At 46.1% G+C, this 17137-nt stretch overlaps 1 protein-coding gene across 2 annotated transcripts in view; it reads right to left on the reverse strand.

Annotated features, from left to right (window-relative positions):
• The window catches only part of LOC132394587 (chloride intracellular channel protein 1-like), a 56006-nt gene that overhangs the window by 21546 nt on the left and 17323 nt on the right, over positions 1–17137 (reverse strand). Inside the window, exon 1 of one of the 2 annotated variants that reach the window (XM_059970909.1) lies at positions 7577–7612. The exons of the other annotated variant lie outside the window; for it this stretch is intronic. Within the exon in view, the coding sequence (XP_059826892.1) occupies positions 7577–7597 (21 nt within the window). The 5' untranslated portion in view covers positions 7598–7612. Of the gene's footprint in view, positions 1–7576; positions 7613–17137 lie in introns of those variants that run through there. 2 annotated transcript variants of the gene reach the window in all.

Consider the following 17137-nt stretch of genomic DNA (forward strand, 5'->3'; position numbering starts at 1 on the left):
GCAACACTGTGGCGTTGTTTGCACAGCCACCGCCTCACAGCTCCAAGGACACGGGTTCGATCCTGACCACTGCCAGTGTCAGTACTAGATCTTATGCCTTCTTCCTGTGACGACCAAGTCGCACCCAGACCCCCCACCCATGCCCTTCAGGCTCCAGTTTCCTCCCACATCTCAAAGCCGTGTGGGTTGGTGGTTTAATTGACCACTGTGTGCATGCGAGGCGGGAGCCATGGGAACGGAGAAAAATTTGCAACATGATCATAAGAGATAGGAGCACAATTAGACCATTCAACCCAATGAGTCTGCTCTGCCATTCAATCATGGCTGGTTTATTACCCCTCTCTCCTACCTTTTCCCCATAACCTTTGATGCCCTTACTAATCAAGCACCTATCAGCCTCCACTTTAAATATATCCAATGACTTGGCTTCCACAGCTACCTGTGGCAATGAATTCCACAGATTCACCTCCCTCTGGCTAAAGAAGTTCCTCATTTTGTTCTGAAGGCTGTGCCCTCTGGTCCTAGAGACTCTCCCACTACGGGGAACATCTTTCCACATCCACTCTTATCTAGGCCTTTCAATATTCCAGGGGTTTCAAGAGGAACCCCTCTGACTCTTCTAAACTCCACTGAGTACAAACCCAAGTCTTCGAACACCCATCATACATTAACCCTTTCATTCCCAGGATCCGTCTCCTGAACCTCCTCTGGACCTTCTCCGATGCCAGCAACTCAGGAGCCTCAGTGAAAGAAAAATCATGCCTTATACCAGGAAGGGTGAAGAGGAGATTTGAGAGAATGTTGTCGGGATTCGCGTTTCTGAGTTACGGAGAGAAGTTCTGCAGGTTGGGACTCTTCCCACTGGAGTGTGAGAGACCTTAGAGGTTCATTGATGGAATCAGTGCACATTCTCTTTTTCCCAGGATTGGGAATCAAGAACCAGAGAGTGGAGCTTTAATGTGAGGGGGGGGAGAGATACAGTCGGAACCTGTAGAGTTGTGGGTGGGGGGGGGGAAAGAGTGTTAACTTATTCCACTCAGAGGGTGGCCTGTGTATAGAACAGCAGCAGGTGGTTAAGGCAGGTACATGAAGAACATTAAAAAGGCACTTGGACAGGAATGCTTTGAAGTGAATGGGCCAAATGGGAAGATAGGAATCTAAGTCAGCATGGACTAGTTGGGCCAAAGGGCTTGTTTTCATGCTGCACAAATCTACAATCCTATCTCAACTGTCTCGGTTGGTCAATTCTTTCCTTTTAAGGAAGGGTCACTACCTGGAATAAGAGGAAACTTGCTCTCCATATCCAGATTGTCCAGTCAGCTCAGAACCTTTGTTAAAGATTAACTTTGTTCGTCACACATATATTGAAACAAACAGTGAAATGTATCCAAGGCCTCCTCTACTGTCAAGATGAATCCAAACTCAGTTTGGAGGAACAACACCTTATATACTGGCTGGGTAGCCTCCAACCTGACGGCATGAACATTGATTTCTCTAACTTCCATTAATGCCCCTCCTCCCCTTCTTACCCTATCCCTGATTAATTTATTTTTTACCCCCTCCCCTTTTTGTTCTCTCTCTGCCCATCACTCTTCCTGTTCTCCATCTCCCTCTCCCCCTGGTGCTCCCCTCCCCCCCTTCTTTCTCCCTAGGCCTCCCATCCCATGAACCTTTCCCTTCTCCAGCTCTGTATCCCTTTTGCCAATCACCTTTCCAGCTCTTAGCTTCCCCCTTCCCCCCCTTCCCCCTCCTGTCATTTCGGATTTTCCCCCTCCCCCTCCCAAATCTCTTACTATCTTTTCTTTCAGTTAGTCCTGATGAAGAGTCTCGGCCCCAAACGTCGACAGTGCTTCTCCCTATAGGTGCTGCCTGGCCTGCTGCGTTCCACCACCATTTTGTGTGTGAAACAGTGAAATGTGTTGTTTGCATTGGGATGTGCTGGGGGCAGCCTGCAGGTGTGGCCACGCTTCCTGCACCAACAACTTACAACCCCAACACGCCCATCTTTGGAGGAAACTGGAGCAAATGAAGGAAACTCAGATGGTCAGGGGCAAAGCCTACAGGCAACAGCTGAATTATCATTATTTTATTACTTCAGAGATATAAGCACAGTAACAGGCCCTTCTGGCCCACCAAGACTCGGCTGCTCAATTCCACCATGCGACCAATTAACCTTCTAACCCATACGTCTTAACATGGGAGGAAACCAGAGCACCCACGCAACAATGGAAAGAACGGATAAACTTCTTACAGACGAAAGCAGAGATTAAACCCCAGTCGGGGTTCGCTGGTGCTGTAACGTGATTCCGTTAACCGCCTCTATCAAGCCAAGCTGCCATCTATCAAGCCAAGCTTGGACATGTCAAGTCACCTTCCAGCCTTCAAACAAACCCACCCAGTCCAACACTTCCTCCAAACGCAACCCGCCCATTCCTGGTACAGTCCAGCAAACTTCTCTGAACTGCCTCATGCACATTAGCAGCCCTCCTTAAAATAAGGAGGACAATCCTGTGCACAATACTTCAGATCTGAACTCAAGATCTGGCCTGAAGCATGGATTCAATACCATTTGTTTTACTGGTCAAGCCATCCTGCCCTGCAAAACAGATTGAATCGAAACAGAACAAACAGATCTGTTGAGACAGTCAAGGTGCTAGAGGAACTCAGCAGGTCAAGAAAGGTCGGAGGACTCAGTGGGAGGAAATCCCAAACAGGCTGTGTCAGGAGAAAGATTTTTTTTAAAAAGTCCATTCTACAGCCTCCACACAGTATATGTTATGAGCTGCCAGAGTAAGTGGCAGGGCTGGATGGAACTATGCCATTTAAAAGGCATTTGGACACGGATAGGAAAGGTTTGGAGGGATGTGGGCCAAAGGCTAGCAAACAGGATGAGCTTACGTAGGCAACTTGATCAGCATGGATGATTTGATCCAAAAGCCCTGCTTCTGTGCTGTAGGACTCTTAAAGTTGTTTCACTCTCCTCCATCGAATCTCCCCATCCTCTGAGATCTCTGAGTTTTAGACCTTTCGGCCCTTTGAGTCTGCACTGCCATTCCAACATGTCTGATTCATTATCCCTCTCAACCTCATTCTCCTGCCTTCTCCCCTTCGCCTATGACATCCTTACTAAACAAGAACCTACCAATCTCCACTTTAAATATATACAGCCTTTAACATGGCCTCGTCTCTGTTCTAAAAGGATGTCCTTGTATTCTGAAACTGCCCTCTGGTCCTAGATTCCCGCACTACAGGGACATCTTCTCTATGTCCACTATATCTAGACTTTTCAATATTCAATAGGTTTAAATGAGATCCCCATTCTTTTAAACTCCAGCGAGTACAGACCCAGAGCCATGAAATTAACGCTTTAATACATTAACTCTTTCATTGCCAGGATCACTCTTGTGAACCTTCTCTGTACTCGCTCCTGGTCCTCCCTCTGTGGCTTCTTCAACATCCTCGAACCATTTTGCTTCACCCATGGAAGCCCTGGGTGCCCCCAAACTCTGGAAGCTCTGCACCCCTCTCTCCTGCTACAAGAGACTTCTCAAAACCCACTTCGGAACAGGCTTTTCAGTCGTCTGCTTCGGTATCAGATGATGGCGGGCTGGCATCAGGTTTTATAGTTCGGGAAAGGTAGGCTCCTCGGAAGAAGCTACATTACAGGGGGCTACAAATATGGTTATGATTGAAGATTGTGTAATATCATTTCCAGTACACAAGTGTAAAAGAGAACAATATAATTGCTGATAAGTGTAAAGATAAACTATATAAAAATGTATATGAATACTGTACATAAGATAGCTTATATACATAAATATGTCCATATAGTGATGCTAGACTCAGCAGAGTCTGTACATAAGGCGACACTGACAGGAAATGATTATGTAGCACTGCTGGTGAGAGTGGAACAGTGGGTTCGTGGGTGGAGGTGTTAAATAGCCAGTCAGCTTGGGAGAAGAAACTGCTTTTGAGTCTGATGGTCCTAACATGCATCCTCCCAGCTGGGAGCAGGACAAAAAGTCTTGATGAAGGGTCTCAGCCAGAACGTCGACAGATTACACTTTTCCATTGATGGTGACTGGCCTGCTGAGTTCCTCCGGCATTTTGTGTGTCAGTCAATAAGCAGGGTGGGTGGGATTGCTCATGATATTACTGGCCTTTATCCAGCACCTTGCTGTACACATGACCTTGATGGCCTGGAAAGCAGGAAACAGCACCATCACAAAACACCACAGGCTGGCCGAACTCAGGCAGCACTTCTGGAGGGAGGTGGGCATCTGGACTGAAAGATAGGGGAGACAGCCAGTATAAAGAGGTGAAGAGAAGCCTTGGCGCAGAGCTGGCAAGTGGGTCCAGGTGAGGACAGGTGATAGGCAGATAGTAGAGGGTAGAGAGAGTAAAGCCCCAGAGGGGATAGTTGAAGGGCTAAAGATGATGTTACAATTGACAAGAGGATGTTTATGATTTACATGAGGATAACATTATATTCATATAATAGCCCTTTCTGTCAATTGTGGCCTTACCAAAATTCTCATAATCTGCAGCTGTCCTATGGTCCTAGAATCTATTAAATGACACTGCCCTTATGTCTCTAGGGCTGGTATAGCAAACCTTTTAGAGAACGTGTGCCCAAATTGGCAATAATGTTCTAATACCCTCTTCTCGTCAGAGATGATACAGGAGCCTGAAGACAAACACTCAATGTTTTAGGAACAGCTTCTTCCCCTCCACCATCAGATTTCTGAATGGAAAATGAACCCATTTAAGCTATCTCACTATTTTTGCACTACACATTTAATAAATGAAATCTACAGCGAGATCCAGTGGCCAGGAAGGTTGTACTGCAATGCTCCATGGAGAGCGAAGGGCATGACAAGGCACAGAAGACATCATGGTTGTCCACTACAACGAAGGAAGATGCCAGTTTGTCACACTTGTTCGTGCCACAGGACCTGGACGTCCAAGGTCAAGAGAGTGGAACTGCAGGTTTCCCGTCATCACCTGACATGATGGACAACTACTATGTGTGTGTATATAAAGAATTTATTAACTAAAGAAATATATACGACGTCACCATTTGAGGTTTGAATAAAGTGTATGCTGGAAGTAATTACACTCGTGTCCATTTTTGTCAACACTCCTACAATCTCTCTCTCTCCCCCTCTCCCTCTCCCTCTCCCTCTCTCTCTCTCTCTCTCTCTCTCTATATATACACACACACACACACGATGTTTGTGTGTGTGTGTGTGTGTGTGTAAGTGAATAAAATTAAATAAATAATGCAAAGAGAGCAAAAGTACATAAAGAATATATTTAGTTCTTTATTTCTTGTTGTCATTTATGGTTTTTAATATATTGTACTGACCTACTTCTACAAAGCAACAATAATTAGTGATATTAAACTTGATGCTAATCTTGAATTTTTTTTTTGCGTGCCATGGTCATTCTGAGCAGAGATTTGCACTGATTAATCAATGGATGATATTTGATTGATATTGTGTCTTGCTCTGGATCTCCAGTATTTCCCTGCATTGTGCTATGGATTAAGGAATTCACAACAACAATTATGGACTTTGTTTTAAAGGAAAAGGACCATTATCAGTGATCTCACGACCGTCTACTTAGCACCAAGCCAGTGTGAGACGTTTCCTATGAAAACATCTCAGTGCTTTCAGTTTGTATGAAATCATTCACTGCTTCATTGGGCCGTGAAGATAATCAAAGTGAGCGATACGAGGTCATTCTTACCCTCGGCCATTAGGCTCTATACTGACTCAATCTACAGCCAGGGAAGTGATGACAGATTGTCATCAATTGACAGATGTCAGACTGTCAGATTGTTTGAGCCAACTTATTTTTTTATTCTTTCTTACTTGTCTTCTAATATTAGTTTATTTATATACCTATGCCCTTGTAGTGCTACTGTAATTTCCTTTATCTATCAATTTATCTATTTTTTCTTATAGGTGGGGTTTAAAGAATCGAGGGGAGGCACCAAAAAAGTTTGCTCATGCCTTGTTGGCCATGCATGGCGTAGGTTCTCCACCCCGCTCTAAAGTACAGACTTGTAGGTACAATCATTCTACACCTATGCAAGATGTTGTTGAGGCTATACTTGGGAGTAATGTATAGAACCTTGGGCACCCTGTTATAGAAAAGGTGCTATTAAATTGGAAGTAGAGCGGAAAAGATTTAGCCTGTGTCACCTGGACTTGGAGACTGAGTTATAGGAAGAAGCTCCCTAGACTAGGATCTTATTCCCTACAACACAGGAGACTGAGGTGTGTATTTGGGACGAGCTGTCAGACAGAGGGGATGAGGTGGGGACATAAGCAACATTTAAAAGATAACCAGGTAAAATACATAAATGGGTGAGGGTTAGAGAGCTAAGGGACAAAGGAATCAGAATCAGGTTTATTATTCTCAGCGTGTGTTAGGGCCCATTCTGGAGTTAGGATATAAAGCAAATGTGAATTTCATCAGCAACCAATCTTCAGACTGGAATGCGAATTGCAGATTTGATTTGAAGCACAGCACGGAACAACTAGACTTCAGATGCAGCCTCGAGTCAGTGGGGATTAACTTTCATTTTGGGTGTCTGGAGTGTGGATGTGAAGACTATATGCAATTCAAAGGAAGCATTGTAGATACACTGTAACTATAGAATTGTCCTGCTGTTACCTTTGATCTTTGGCATATAAAACTGTCATATAACATTGGGTCAGGCGGGCCTACTTTTCCAGAGTGTGTCAATATGATGCCTGTTGCTCTCTTTTCTTAATAAAATATTGCTATATCCGCTCGCTTCAGTGTCTCTCTGGTGATTTTGTTCACGTCACAACAGCATGTCATGAAACTTGTGTCGTGGCAGCAATATTTTGCAATACATCATTAAAAAACTACAGACTACAAGATACTGACACCCAGAAATGCACACAAATGGGACTAGATTGTTGTCAACACAGTCACAATGAACTAGGCCTGTTTTAATGCTGGAGAATTCTAAGTATTTGCATCCATCGAGGAGAAGAAATTCCTGCTCATCTCCATCTTGTGTGCAACTCCCTTTTCTGAAGCCCTTGGACTGGAAAGGATCCTTAACAATTAATGACCTAAGCTGTCGAGAGGATGTCACAGTGGCACAGTGGGTACAGCCACCGCCTCACAACTCCAGGGTCCTGGGTTCGATCCTAACCTTGGGCGTCTCTGTGGGAAGATTGCACATTCTCCCTGCACCAACATCCCAAACACACGTTGGTTGCCAGGTAAATTGGGCCTCATGTGTAGGTGTCTCGGGGGGGGGGGGGGTGATTTGAGGGAAGGCAGGGAGAATAATGTGGGATTAAAGTAAAATTGGTATTCAATGGCCAGCATGGACAGTGGGCCGAAGGGACTGTTTCACTGCTGCATGACTTCAGACCATAAACCATCTGTTTCTATTATTTTCAAATCTCAGAATCCTCACAGGTATTCAAAACTATTGGAGCAAGGAAATCCAAGACTGACGCAAGCTTTCAACCCGTAACATCGACAGTTCCTCCCCCCACACCCCCAACTAATATGCTGAACCTACTTTTGCTTCGGATTCAGGCATCCGCACTTCCCGTGTCTCCCTTGATGACACTCCTACATCTACACGACAAGGCAAGGGTCTTGTCCTGAAACATCAGCTGTTTATTCCTCTCCATAGATGCTGCCTGACCTGCTGAGTTCCTCCAGCATATTGTGTGCCTTGCTCAAGATTTCCAGCATCGGCAGAATCTCATCTCAAGGTCAGACTCTGCCTTGTTCACTGGTTTGGCTGCATTCCTTCTGCAAGCCAAATAATTACAGAGCTGTTAAACTGCTTTACGACCAAAGGCAGAGCAAGGTGCTGGCGGTCCTTTGGGTATCACGTGAGAGTGGCCAGGCAGTGAGGTGAGTGGGTGTGCAGAGCTGCTACCAGGTCACAGTCCCGGCTCCCCCTCTGCCCAGAAGAGAGCACCTCCTGTATCCGTACAGGATGCCTGGTCTCATGTCCGCCCTCCCAACCTGATGGAAACAGGCAAGCCCCCAACCCCCTGAGATCTGTCAAAGGCCAGGTGGTTGCAGGAGAGCTCAGCCCGGGGACCAGAGAACATGGCGGGGAGACCCAACCCACTGCACAGAAAGGGACCAATGTGCGAAGGTGACCGAGAGGGAGGCGGGGACAAACTCTACACCCGGCCAATCTGTGGACTCCACCACTCCCTACCTCAAAAAGGCAGTGTTCATCATAAAGGACCGTCACCACCCAAGACCTCAATAGGGACCCGAGGTGATTTGGTACGTGACGTTGCAAATGTACAGTGAAGAGCATTCTGACTGGCTGCATCACCATCTGGTATGCATACTCCACTGCATAGGACCAAAACAGGGCGCAGAGAGTTGTGCACTTGGCCAGCTCCATCACTGGGACAGCCATCCCCACCACTGACATCCTCAAACGTTGGTGCCTAAAAGTGCTATTGATCATTAAGTCCCTCTTCTGATTACTACCATCAGGGAGGAGGTACAGCAACCTGAAGACACACCCTCAGAGTTTAAGGAACAGCTTCTTCCCCTCTACCATCAGACCTCTGAACGGTCCATGAACCCCACCTCACTATTCCTCTTTTCCACTATTTATCCATTTGAGTTTTTTTTAAATTGGAACCTAGAGCGATTTTTAATGTCTTGTACTGTACCACTGTCACAAAATAACAAATTACCGACATATGTCAGTTACAATAAACCTCATAATGATTCACTTCCTGAAAGAAGCCAATATAATCAAAGACCCCTGGTACTCCAGACATCCTTCCTTCACCATCCACCCAAACTGGGCAGAAGGTTTAAAAGCTTGAGAGCAAAGACCACCAGGCTCAAAGACAGCTTGAATGATCTTCAATCTAGCTCATCGTGGCTCTTGGTTTATCTGGTCAATACTTTCCCCGCAACCATAATGCAAGCTGTTTTGGAATGATCTGCCTGGACGACATGCAGAACAATTTTCCACTGCATCTCATCAGAAACCAACTGGCTATAGGAAAAAGGATTTATCTCATTCCCAAAGGAGAGGTTTTGTTTTGCTTATTAATGGAATCAAAGGCGATCTGGGGTCAGTGCAAGAGGTGATGTCAAGGTCAGAAGATTCAGTTGTTATTCAAACAAAATACCAGAACGGGTAGGAAGTGTGATCTACGTAACTTCACCACATTGGTCGAAGTTGTGTATCTCAGAAACTGCTCTCCTGGGATTTCCACGCACAGCAGTCTCTAGAGTTTAGAGAGAATGGTGCAAAATAAAACAAAAAAAACAAATCCAGTGAGTGGCAGTTCTGTGGGTGAAAATGCCTTGTTAATGAACGATGTCAGATGCTCCACTTTTCATCCACATTCCACAGGTTAGAGTTAGGAAGTTGCAGGCGTACTATGTCGGTGCCGGAATACACATCAGAATCTGCATCATATTTAATAGTACCAGAGTATGTTGTGAAATTTGTTGTCTTTATGGCAGCAGTACAATGCAATACGTAACAATAGAAAAAATGTGAATTACAGTGTATAAGTTAAACTAAATAGGCAGTACAAAAATAGGAATTAAAAAGGAGTGACATAGTGTTCATGGGGTCAATACCCACTCAGAAATCAGATGGCAGAGGGGAAGAAACTGTTCCTGTATCACTGAGTGTGCATCTTCAGGCTTCCATACCACCTTCCTGATGGTAACAATGAGAACAAGGCATGACCTGGTGATGGGGGTCCTTTATAATGGATGCCATCTTTTTCAGGCAAAGTTGATGATCAAAGGCAGCAAATGAGAGGTGGAGGGACTCAGCAGGTTGGCAGCAGTTCTGGAGGGGGGGGAATAGACATCCCAGGTTGGAGCCCTTCACTCTGACTGAAAGATAGAGGGCAGATAGCTAGAATAAGAGGGGAGCAGAAGGGGGGCAGAAAGAGTTAACAGGTGATAGGTGGATCCAGTTGAGGAGGGGAGATAGGCAGATGGAGGAAGAGAGAGTGGAAGTAGTGAGAGATGCTGGCAGGTGATAGATGGAAGCTTTGGAAAGCATGCAAGAACAGAGATGAATCAAATATTTTTCTCTCAGAGCATTTTGCCTTTGGATCTTTCTTCTACAAAGCTGAAGCTCTGAATATTTTCAGGCAGAGATAAAGGGTGAAAGGGCACCAGGGAGGTGGGGAAAATGAATCAAGGTTATAGTCAGATCGGTCACAGTCTCATTAGGAGGTGGTGCAAGCTCGAGGGGCCAAATGACCTTCTAAGTTGCAGACCCGTTGTATGCACGGAGCAAACACTTCCCCAAGCAGCTGAGGCAAGAGCCACAGAGCAGGAAGCAGTACCTGCTTGCTCATAGACAAAGATCTGCATCGTTGCAGGGTAAGGAAAGTCTTGCTCAGCAAGCTCTGCAGAAACTAAAAGAAGCCATTTGTCTTTATCGGCACAGAGTCCTGGAGGTAACCACTTCCCCTCTGGGGCTGGGTGAGGGCTCAGAGTCAGTCCTGGTCTATAGTTGTCTGATCAGAGTAAGGCCACTCTCTCTCACACACACATTTCCTCTTAATGTGGAACCCTTTTATAGCATCATACTCAAAGACATCATCTCTACCACCTCCAGACCCTCAAAGACTAAAAGATCAACCCTAGATTGCCCAGTCAACCTCACTGGGGCCCTTGCACTATTTGTCTACCTGCACTGCGCTTTGTAACAGTAATACTTCGTCCAGCAATCATTTTCCTTTTCATGTCTTCAAAGGTTTCGGAGGTACATTTAATGTTAGAGAAATGTATATTGTATTCTTGGCAACCATCCACAAAAACAGAGGAGAGCCCCAAAAGACTAATGAGTTAAATTTTAGAAACCCAAAGTCCCACCAGCTCCCCTCCCTCCCACGCGTAAGCAGTAGCAAGCAATGATCCCCCCTCTCAACACCAGCAAGGAAAAGCATTGCCTTGGATGTACTTTACGTTTGGCACAACCCATCTAGAAATCATGCAAACAAAAGTTTTTCACCACATCTCCGTACACATGAACCAATTCCAATGCCACATTACACACCAGCTCTTGCTCCATCTATTTCTCCCACCTTTTTATATATCTCCTGCATATTTCTGTCCAGCTGAAAGGTCCAACGAGAAATGTTGACTGTCCATTTCTCTCCAGAGATGCTGTCTGACCCACTGAGTTCCTGTAGCACTTTGAGCATTGTTCTAGATTCTGGCATCTGCAGTTTCATGCACCTTCAACACTTATCAAGTCAAGTCAAGAAGTGTCACAGGAGGATGGAATTACCAGAAGTCCCAATTCCATCCACCTCCCCCCCCCCCAATTTATATTACTGTGACCTACTGTTTCTCGCACTCTCACATCAGTTTCTCTTTAGATTCTTCCATCAGGAGCAATTAACCAACTAGTTCACTCAATGTTGGAACGTGGGAGGAGACCCACACATTCACATTGGCTCCCCTCAGACTCCACCACACACCCACCAGGAGCAATGAACCAACCAGTTCACACGTCTTTGGGATGTGGGAGGAAACTCACATCACAAATAAAACGTGCAAACTCCTGAGGTAATGTTGAAGTTCTATCAAGCTCTTGGTTAGACCACACTTGGGAGTGTTGTGGTCAGTTCTGGTCGCCCCATTATAGGACAGATGTGGAAGTCTTAGAGAGGATGCAGAGGAGATTCACCAGCATGCTGCCAGGATTAGAGAGCATGTTTTATGAGGCTAGGTTGAGCGAGCTACAGTTTTTCTCTGTAGAGTGAAGGGGGATGAATGGCAAGCTGATTGAGGGGTATAAAATGATAAGAGGCACAGAAGGAGTGAACAACCAGGGTGGTAATGGCTCTAATGAGTGGATATACCATTAATGTGATTGAAGGAAATTATAGGGGAACATCAGAGACAGATTATTTATATATGTATATAAATAAACATACAGATGCATGGAATGTTCTGCCAGGGGTGGTAGAAGCAGATTTGTTAGGGATCTGAAGATCCCACTGTTCCTCCTCACTGCTAAGAATCCTGCCATCAATTTTGTACCCTACATCTTCAAGTTTGACCTCCCAAAAGCGTATCACTTCACATTTTCATGCTTTTGTTCTGGATTTAAGTACAAATTTTACATGACTGCTTTAGTCTGCCAGATTCAAATGCAGTGGAGATACAAGACAGTGCAGCGGCTGGTATCTGAAGCAAGACACAAGGATCACAATGGGTCAGGGTGTGTGCGCGCGCACATTAGGATATGACGCGATAGGGCATCTTCACAGGGTATGGTATTCCTTCCAATGGGAATTTTGCAACACCGGTTTACAAAAACTGGTTTCATGTTTGCTATTACGAAAAGATAAAAAGTTTAGAACTTGAGTCTGCGTACCTGGACTCCATTTTATCCCCCATAGTTCAGTCTCTCTCCACCTACATCCAGGATTCATCTCATGCCCTTCACCTCTTCAATAACTTCCAATTCCCCGGACCCGACCACTTCATTTTTACCATGGATGTTCAATCCTTATACACCTCCATCCCCCATCAAAAAGGCCTCAAAGCCCTCCACTACTTTTTGGATAACAGACCCCACCAGTTCCCCAGCACCACCACACTCCTCCGGCTGGCAGAGCTTGTTCTAACTCTCAATAACTTCTCCTTTGGTTCTTCCCACTTTCTCCAGATCAAGGGCGTAACCATGGGCACTCACATGGACCCCGGCTATGCCTGCCTCTTTGTGGGTTATGTGGAACAGTCTATGCTCCAAATCTATATTGGCACCACTCCCCAACTTTTCCTCCGCTACATCGACGACTACATTGGTGCTGCTTCCTCATGCTGAGCTCATCAATTTCATCAACTTTGATTCTAAACCAGCCCTAAATTCACTTGGTCCATTCTCTCCCTTTTCTTGATCTCTCAGTCTCCATCTCTGGAGACAGACTATCCACTGATATCTTCTACAAACCCACTGACTCCCATAACTATCTTGACTATACCTCTTCCCACCCTGCCCAATGCAAAAATGCCATTCCCTATTCCCAGTTCCTCCGTCTCCGCCGCATCTGCTCCCAGGATGAGGCTTTCCGTTCCAGGACTTCTCAAATGTCCTCTTTCTTTCAGGATCATGTTTTCCCTTCTGGCATCATCAAAGATGTCCTCACCCGCATCTCCTCCACTTCCCGCACTTCAGCCCTTAACCCATCCTCCCGTCACCACAACAGGGACCGTGTTCCCCTTGTCCTCACCTACCACCCCACCAGCCTCCAGATCCAACATATTATCCTCTACAACTTCCGTCACCTTCAACAGGACCCCAGCACTAAGCACATCTTTCCCTCTCAGCTTTTCGCAGGGATCGTTCCCTCTGCGACTGCCTGGTCCACACGTCCCTCCCCACGGAACTCCCACCTGGCACTTATCCCTACAAGCGCAAATGCTACACCTGTCCCCACACCTCCCCCCTTACAACCATTCCGGGCCCCAGACAGTCCTTCCAGGTGAGGCAACACTTCACCTGCGAGTCTGCTGGAGTTGTCTATTGCATCCGGTGCTCCCGGTGCGGCCGCCTCTACATCGGCGAGACCCGATGCAGATTGGGGTCCGCTTCGTCGAGCATCGCAACAATAGGCAGGACCTCCCGGTTGCCACCCACTTCAACTCTGCCTCTCATTCCCATCTAGATATGTCCGTACATGGCCTCCTCTACTGCCATGATGAGGCTAAACTCAGGTTGGAGGAGCAACACCTCATATACCATCTGGGTAGCCTCCAACCTGGAGGTATGAACGTTGAATTCTCCATTTTCTGGTAATTCCCTCCCCATCCCCCCTCTCTGCCTCTCTCCCCTTTCAACTTTCTGCTTCTTTATCTCTACAGTTCTTTCATGCTTATCCCCCCCCTCCCCCCTTTATCTTTCCTCTGATTGTTTCTCCACCTGGCGCCTCTAGGCCCTACCCCCCTCCCCTATCTCTATTACTGAGCTTCGGCCCTCTCTTCCCCTCCCCCCCCATTCCCGATGAAGGGTCTCGGCCCAAAACGTTGGCTACTCTTTTCTCACGGATGCTGCCTGACCTGCTGAGCTCTTCCAGCGTTGTGTACGTATTCTTGATCCACTGCATTTGCAGTTGTATTTTTGTGTTTTGTACATAAAGTTTAGCCTTACTTGTTACATGTACATCAAAACATACAGTGAAATGCATTGTTTCTGTTAAAAGGCGGTGTCCATTATTAAGGATCCCCACGAGTCCAGACATGCCCTCTTCACGCTCCTACCATCAGGAAGGAGGCAGAGTAGCCCCAACTCAGCGAGTCAGGAACAGCTTCTTCCCCTCTGCCATTTGAATCCTAATTGGACATTGATCCCATGAACTACCTCACTACTTTTTTTATTTCTGTTATTTTGCACTATTTATTTTAACTATTTATTAGACATATATACTTAATGTATCTCAGTTTTTTCTCCATATTTATGCATCATGTATTTCATTGTACTGCTGGCGTAAAATTAACAAATTTCACAACATATGCCAGTGATATTAAAATGGATTCTGAAATCAGCGAGTATTGTGCTGGGCAGCCCACGCGTGTCGCCATGCTTCTGGCGCCTGCCCCTCACTAACTCTAACCACACATGCTAGTACTTGGAACCCGAGAGGAGAGCAGAGAGCCCGGCGGAAACCTACACGGTCACGGGGAAAACTTGCAAACTCCTTACAGCCAGCAGCAGGAACTGAACCCGAGCCGATGATCGCTGGAGCTGGAAAGCGACTGGGCCGCCCAGGTATCTGAAGGTGTAACCTATGGAGCTTTAGATTATGGGCCAGAAGCAGACCTATTCAGGAGGAAAATCACTGCACCCAGGGGAAACCCACGGGGTCACAAGGAGAACGTACAGGTTCCTTAGAGACAGTAGTGGGAATTGAACCTCAATCAGTGAAAGATGGCACTCATTGCTGCACCATGGTGCCCTCTACCCTGTCGTCTTGGTCTGTAGGTACCGGTTTATTCATGTCACATGTACAGAGATATAGTATGAGAACATACCTTTGCTAATCGTCCATACACACTTGCTCAAAATACACAAGTACTCTGAGGCAATAGAAGGGGAAAATAGTAACAGAACGTGGAATAGAGTGCTACAGTTAGAGAAAGTGCAGTGTGGGTAGATGATAGGATGCAGGGGCCACGATGAGGTAAACTGTTCACTTTCAGCATACGGGTCTGTTCAAGTTGAGTCTGCTTCTGTACACTGACATTTGGAAGTGCAAAGCTGCATCAAAGAAATGTAAAAGTCCCAATAAAAAGAAGATACTGGTGAGAACAAAAAAAAACAAACTCAAATGATTCAATCAGATTACGTGATGCAAGGAATGGTGCCAGGTAACCACGGCAACGGACACACTTGGCTCGCAGCCTGGGGCTCAGTCAACAGTCAGGTTCTTGGCAAGGCCGGAGATGACAGGAGCGAGGCAGACACCACTGGTCCCAGCATTTTCAGCCCATGGAAGCTGGCGGGCAAGGTTACCACTAAGTGGCTCACAGGCAAAAGAGTGTTCGGGTGGGGGGGGTGGTGGCGGTAAGATCGGAGAAAGAAATCCACAGGAACAATGCTGGTTTGAAGGATATGGCAACCATCTATTCAAAGGAGAGTCACGACAGGGTTGTCAGACATAAGTGCTTGCTCACTCCAAAAGGTGAACATAGAAAAAGCCCCTGAGAGAGTAACTTAAAAAAATCTAAGTCGAAATAGAAAATTTTTGTGCCATCATACAAGTTCAATCATGTATTATTTCTCATTTCCACTCTGCCAAAAACATCCCTCAATTCCCTACAGAACTAATAAGGCACTGGTGGTCTTTCAGCCCATTGAGTCCATGCCAGCTCCAGGCAGAGCAACCCCACTGACCCTATTCTCCTACTCTTTCCACACAGATTATTTCAAAGTCAGACTTATTGCTGTGGATCTACATGCTCAGGGTGGTAACATGGCAGGTAACTTGAAAAGTTGAAGGAAATATAGTCCAAGATTAAATTAGGGGTTTTTCAGGATGCTTCAAAAACCCGATGGTAGTGTGGAAGTAAATCCTGAAGAGACTTTCTGGTCTCCTCCCTGACCGAATCCACCTCCCTTCCAGCATCGAGCTCCAGATTACACAGCCTTTCCTCATATTCTCCTGTTCTGTGCCCACATAGCAGAAAGAGCCTCCGTCACCTCACTCTGTCTGTCCCCCTCTCTTGCACCCCTATCAGACTGTCATTCAGTTCTCCTTGCAGTATGTCGCAAAAGACTCTGGATTATTTCTACAAATTTGCCTGGTTGTACCTGCTAGGGAAGGGCCACCGCAAGAGCTCGAAAGAGACGACAAAGGACTGAGCCAGCAGCACCACGGGCATGAGCCCATCCAATCCATTTCAAGAGGCAGCATTCATCGTGAAGGACCCTCACCATCCAGGACATGCCCTCTTCTCATTACAAGCATCAGGAAGGAAGTACAGGAGTCTGAAGACATTTAATCAACATCGTAGCTTCTGCTCTTCTGCCATCAGGATCCCAAACAGTCCATGAACACGACCTCACTATTCCTCCTTAGCATTCTTTTTTATTGTAGCTTAAAGCAACATACACAAAGTACTGGAGGAACCCAGCAGGCCAGGCAGCATTTAGGTAAAGAGTACAGTCGACGTTTCGAGTCAAGACCCTTCGGCAGGACATTCTGTGTGTGTTGCTCAGATTTCCAGCATCTGCAGATTTTCTTGTTAGTAATTTGTATTGCATTGTACTGCTGCCGCAAACCCACAAATTTCATGATTCATCTTAGTGACAATAAACCTGATTCAGATTATTCCAAAAAACAACCACAATTCCTGCAGCTCGACCCTTCACTGAAATCCACCCCCCTTGGAACCACATTCATTAATCTTTATGCTTCAACATCCAGTAATCTCTCAGCTTTAATACTCATCAGCAAAGCATCCGCACCCCTCTGCAAGAGCTCGTAACACATGCATGGAATGCTGGAGGAACACAGCAGGTCCAGAGAGGAGTAAAGACCCGACTTTTCAGGCTGAAACCCTTCATCAGGACCGGAAAGGAAGAGGGTGGAGGTTGGGGGGA

Source organism: Hypanus sabinus, chromosome 5 (genome assembly GCF_030144855.1).
Source record: "Hypanus sabinus isolate sHypSab1 chromosome 5, sHypSab1.hap1, whole genome shotgun sequence".
Taxonomy (NCBI): domain Eukaryota; kingdom Metazoa; phylum Chordata; class Chondrichthyes; order Myliobatiformes; family Dasyatidae; genus Hypanus; species Hypanus sabinus.